At 39.9% G+C, this 5,104-nt stretch overlaps 1 protein-coding gene across 1 annotated transcript; it reads right to left on the reverse strand.

The window, feature by feature from the left end:
• Nucleotides 1–439: 439 nt before the first annotated feature.
• On the reverse strand, nt 440–5,098 carry LOC106943835 (acetylcholinesterase collagenic tail peptide-like; the record flags this gene model as incomplete). Its single annotated transcript, XM_015027122.1, has 11 exons — nt 440–974; nt 2,306–2,408; nt 2,509–2,650; nt 2,770–2,889; nt 3,349–3,479; nt 4,065–4,161; nt 4,486–4,566; nt 4,705–4,740; nt 4,819–4,863; nt 4,939–4,965; nt 5,075–5,098. Coding segments are annotated over 11 exons (876 nt in total), but the record flags the coding sequence as incomplete, so codon positions are not given.
• Between the last annotated feature and the right edge of the window lie 6 nt (nt 5,099–5,104).

A 5,104-nucleotide genomic window follows, 5' to 3' on the forward strand; every position in this document is an offset into this window, starting at 1 on the left:
TAAGAAACACAGTGAGGCAAGTGTGGAGCTACACCAGTTCCTGAGTTCGTGTTTGGATTTCTGAAATCTTCTACAGACTGAGTGTAACTGTCATGTTTCGATGTACGCCGACGCTGAGTCAGCCACTGAAGGTTTTTAGACCTTATGAATCATCTGTTTGCAGAAACAATTTCGTTTGAAGAGCAAAAATGCCTTGATACTGAGAGGGTACAACAAATAAGAAAAGAAAAAAAAAACAAAGAAAAAGTAATTTAAGTGTCCTGTCCTGGCAACCTAAGTAAACAGCAGAGTGGGTCTGGTTGCCTTGCAGTGTCAGAGGCAAATTTGGATGCTAATGTGATGAGTTAAGCGCGGTTTTAGCCCAGCTTCATGCAAGAGCTGTTTGCTGTCATCCACCCTGGAGTAGAATGTCTCCGGATGCCCCCGCTCCCCTCTCCCCTGTTTCTTTTGTTGCGGTAACCAGGTCAGGATAAATGCGCTTCTGCTCCAGCTGCCGCTTCTCTGGAACACAACGCAGTGTCTCTTAAGTAGGCCTGCGCGGCCGTCGCATTCAGAAGGTTTGGCTCCAGTCCAGTGCGGCCTGTCGAAGTCCTGCTCGTTAAGACGGAGTGCAGCTGTCCCCGCACGCTCCTGACGCCTTCGCCACCGGGAGGGCGTCTCCGCAGAAAAACAGATGAGTTATGTGTTCATTTTTTCATTTTTTTTCATTTTTTTTTTTTTTTTTTGTTCTTTTCAGTAGAACATTTGTCGCTTCTTCCTGCAGAGTCTTTTGCTTTTTCAGGGCATTTTTCGTGTTATGTTTTTTAATTATTATTATTTTCCCCGTCGTTTGCATGAAAACAGTCCCATCACGCGTCGAGCAGCATTACACGAAGGATCCAGCTGCACAATCCAGATTCCCTCCTCAAGTGAAGAATTTGCAGTTTGTGGAGTCAATAACACAGTACGGTGTGCACTTGAGGAAACCATAAGACCTATAATTGTAGAAGAAAAACATTTACTTCAGGATGATTATTATTATTTCTCATACAGTAGTGCGATAACACATCCAGAGCTGTTCACTATATATATATATATATATATATATATATATATATATATATATATATATATAGTCCTGCCTAATTTCTTTGTATTTTTATTGAATATGCCAAATTTTCTGACCACTTAAAATGCCCGTGAGCAATATTTCTATGTTAAGTTTTCTTTGTATTTTGGCTGCTTTTGTACTTTTTCTTCTTATGCTGTATCTGATCATGATGATCAGCCTAATGTGGAACATGTGTGTTTGTAAATTAGTAAAGTGGAGGGCAGACATAGAAATGTGGTGCCTAAATAACATAATAGTGCAGAAGAACAGTGTGTGAAAGCCTTTTTCTTTCACACAGTGTCAGGAAAACAATCCTGGCAGAAAAGCTGAGTGAAGCACTCGATCACTACTACTAAAAATGACTTTTTGTGTAAATCGATTCAGTTAAAAAACAAAAATGGAACAAACTGTCCAACCAGGCGCCTGAAAATGCGTCTAACATTTCAGTGACGAGAAGCACGGAAAACCTTTCAGAGGCTTCAAAAGAGTTGAAACTTGGGATCCAGACTTATATTTAATCGATAAGCTACAGCTAGACTTTTAAAAGTAATGCTCAGAAATGTTCTCCATCCAATCTGACTGAGCGTGAACTGTTTTAAAAAGACAAATGGGCAACAAAAATGTAAGTCTCTAGATCTGCAAAGCTAGTAGAGAACTCAAAAAGACCTGCAGCTGTAACTGCACTGGAAGGCGGCTCTGCCAAGCTTTGAGGACTGAAGAGAAACACTTCCTGCACTTTTCAGCTTTTTATCTCTAAAAAGCTTTAAAAATAATTTTCCTTCCACTTCATAATTATGAACTAGTTTGCCTTGCGGTATTAAAAAAAAAAAAAAAACACCCTGGCATGAAATAGATTGAAGTTCGTGGTTGTAGCGTGTAAGTGTGGAAAAACATCAAGAGAAATTAATGCTTTTCGAGGCACTCTATACGTAGACTCAATGCTTTTTTTTTAATCAGGAGCTTTTTATGTCTGAATGACTCATAGTGGCATGAGTTAAGTGCCTTCACAAACATCATCTGAAGATCAACACTGCATTGACAGAAAACAAGTAAAAAGCAGCAAAATCCAAAGAAATACTTTAAAAAAGCAGCTTAGCAAAAAAAAAAAAGTAAACAAATCTCTCTCTTTTCTACGAAAATATTTTTAAAAAGTGATAAGTGACTCTAGACTTTTGCACACAGTGCTGTCTAAGCACAGGTATATTTTGCACTCACCCTGGAAGATATGAGTTACACGTTTGGTATCCAAAGTCTTTTCCATCACACTCTTCAGCCCCTTCATAGCGGTATCCGTCTCCACAGTAAGCATGTTTACACTCTACAGTAAGATGAGACAGCAGGAGTGTGGAGGTCAGGTTCTACGTGCGCAGCAAAGTAGAACTAAGGAGGCTGTTGAAGAACATTTTGCGTGTACTTACTGACACAGCCGTCTGTGACAACTCTGTTCCGGTCGTCACACTCCTCCCCGTTGCGGATCTGCACTATCCCGTCACCACAGTAACCTTCGTCGTCAGGTGCGTTTTCCATGGACTGGAAGGGCGTCATCTGGAATGGAAAGGTCTTTTGCAGAATTTTAGTGACTTAAACAAAAAAGGGAAAACCTAACAACAACAACAACAAAAAAGTAAATAAATAAATAAAAAAGAAACGATTGGACAAAAGTCTGAATGCAATCATACCTGGATTGGCAGCCAGCCGTCGACGTCTTTGAAATAGAGCGTTTTCTGGTCTTTTCGGAATGCGAGGGCGTTGTCGGTGTGAAGGCGCTCCAGTTCTTCCTCATTACTCACCACAAATATCTGAAACGAAACGCAAACAGGCCTGATCAAATGCTTTGGTTTGTTAAAATTGATTACGTTCGATTACATCATATTATGGGGGATACTCTTCTTCAGCAGGGACAGAGAAGTAACTCATGGCTAAATGTGGGATATAATACTGGAAAAAAACCAGTCGCAGCAGACGTGAGACGGGAGCAGAGGTCCAGCTTCTACTGGAACGGCGATCCTTTGTGTTAGTCACATAAAATCCCAATTTAAAAAAATAAAAAAATAAAAAAATTAAAAAAATAAATAAATATATTTATTTATTTTTAATAAATAAACCATATATATATATATATATATATGGTTTTGTAGTGGAAAAACCGAAACACTTTTACATAATTAACAAATTTAGGTTCTCAAAACATTTGACTTCATAGCATTTTTATGTGCAACTCCCGGTGCATCTTTTTGACAGCAACACGTTTTCCGTACCACAGGCACTTTGGGATAGCTTCCTGTGTTGGCGTAGTCATCAAACGGTGAAGTACTGAGGGAGCTGCAGCCACAGTTCCCAGGAGGACCCGGTGGACCTCGAGCCCCTTTTGCTCCAACCATGTAGAGGCCTGCAACGAGAAAAAGACATGACTTGTCAACGTATTGCTGAAAACGCGGAAAGGACGAATCAAAATGACATCTGAGGGTGAAGAAGAAACGTCGAAGCCCAGCGTTCGGTTGTCTCAATAAGCTACAAGTCATCAATAACTAAGAGCGCAGGCGGCAGAAGGCGATTTAAATACCAGAAGTCACTGTATACAGTATCAATGATTCATCTATCAAGAAGCAGTCTCAATTAGTGCACAAGTTAAATGTCACTTTGATTATGTGGTGACATAATATTTTCTAAACTGTAGGGAGGCCTGCCATGTGTAAACTTACTTTAGCCACATGATGTCATCATCACAGCCTCCAGTTTCAACTCGGGAGCTCACATGTCTTTCCTACTATATAAGACTGCTGGTGATGCATGGCGCATTGCTCTAAAGTGTGCTTTTCTGTTGCTGAGTTTTTTCAGCCTTTGGCAAACTTTAAGCCAAAAAAATAAATAAATAAATAAATAAATAAACTTTTGACATCTAAGTTCTGCACTGTCACGAAGAAATGTGTCTGTTTTAAGTCAAGAGACATTTTGAAACTTGTTGCAGATGTACCTGCAGCAGGTAAACCAGGAGGTCCGGGGTGACCAGGAGATCCCTGAGGACCTGCAGGTCCGATAGGTCCAGTTTTTCCAAGATCTCCTTTCTGTCCCTGAGATGAAATAAAGGGCACAGAGTTAAAACGAACAAGGTGTTTCTGAAATAAAGCCAACTTTAATATGTCAAAGTCGAAATCAAGTTTTGCTTTAGAAATATACGGCAATCTATTGAAGTCAAAAAGTATCCTAAGAAAAATAAAGGTGAAAAAAAAAAAAAAAAGTTTATGCAATTCTTAACCTGTTCTAATGGTTTACAAGTAATTCCCCCCAAAGTGAAGATGTGCAGGGATTAGCAACTCAATAAAAGGCTGAGTGGTAAAAATAAGTTCCAACATGTTTTTCTAAATGCACTGAACGATTTTACACAATCTTCTCGCCTGTTTTCCTCTCTTTCCAGGTCGGCCGGTCGGTCCTCTGTTTCCTGAGATTCCAGGCTCTCCTTTTGGACCCATTTCACCCTGCGCAACAAGTGAGATCAATGGAATATATATATATATAAAAAAACAAGAATAATTCTAACGAATATTTTACCTAGTCAAATGTTGCACTTCTAAGAAAACAAAGAACAAACGTCTGCTCGTTTGAGCCTTACTTGCCTTTTGTCCAAGCATTCCTGGGAAACCCATGGCGCCCTGTGAACAGAAAACGGCAGATGCTTCATGTTTCACGTAGCGCATGTGTTCAAACCTCTGCTGACGCGTCACGCTCACCTTGTCTCCTCTAAGTCCAAGCTCACCACGATCACCTCGGGACCCCTGACCGAGAAGAAACGGTGTATGTACTCCAGATGTATCTCCTTCAAAGCAAAAATGAGTAAAATGATAACCTACCTTTTCCCCTTTGTATCCAGGTAAACCCTAGGATTAAAGAGATTTAAAATAATGAGACAACAGTTAAACAAAAAAAAAAAAAAAAAAAAAAAAAAAGGGGAAAAGTTAACACCAATTTTTTTTGGGGGGATGCTCCCCTTGGCCCCTTTGGGCCTCTAAATCCGGG

Source organism: Poecilia latipinna, unplaced genomic scaffold, assembly GCF_001443285.1.
Source record: "Poecilia latipinna isolate Pla-1442-1.1 unplaced genomic scaffold, P_latipinna-1.0 Scaffold6174, whole genome shotgun sequence".
Classification (NCBI taxonomy): Eukaryota; Metazoa; Chordata; class Actinopteri; order Cyprinodontiformes; family Poeciliidae; genus Poecilia; species Poecilia latipinna.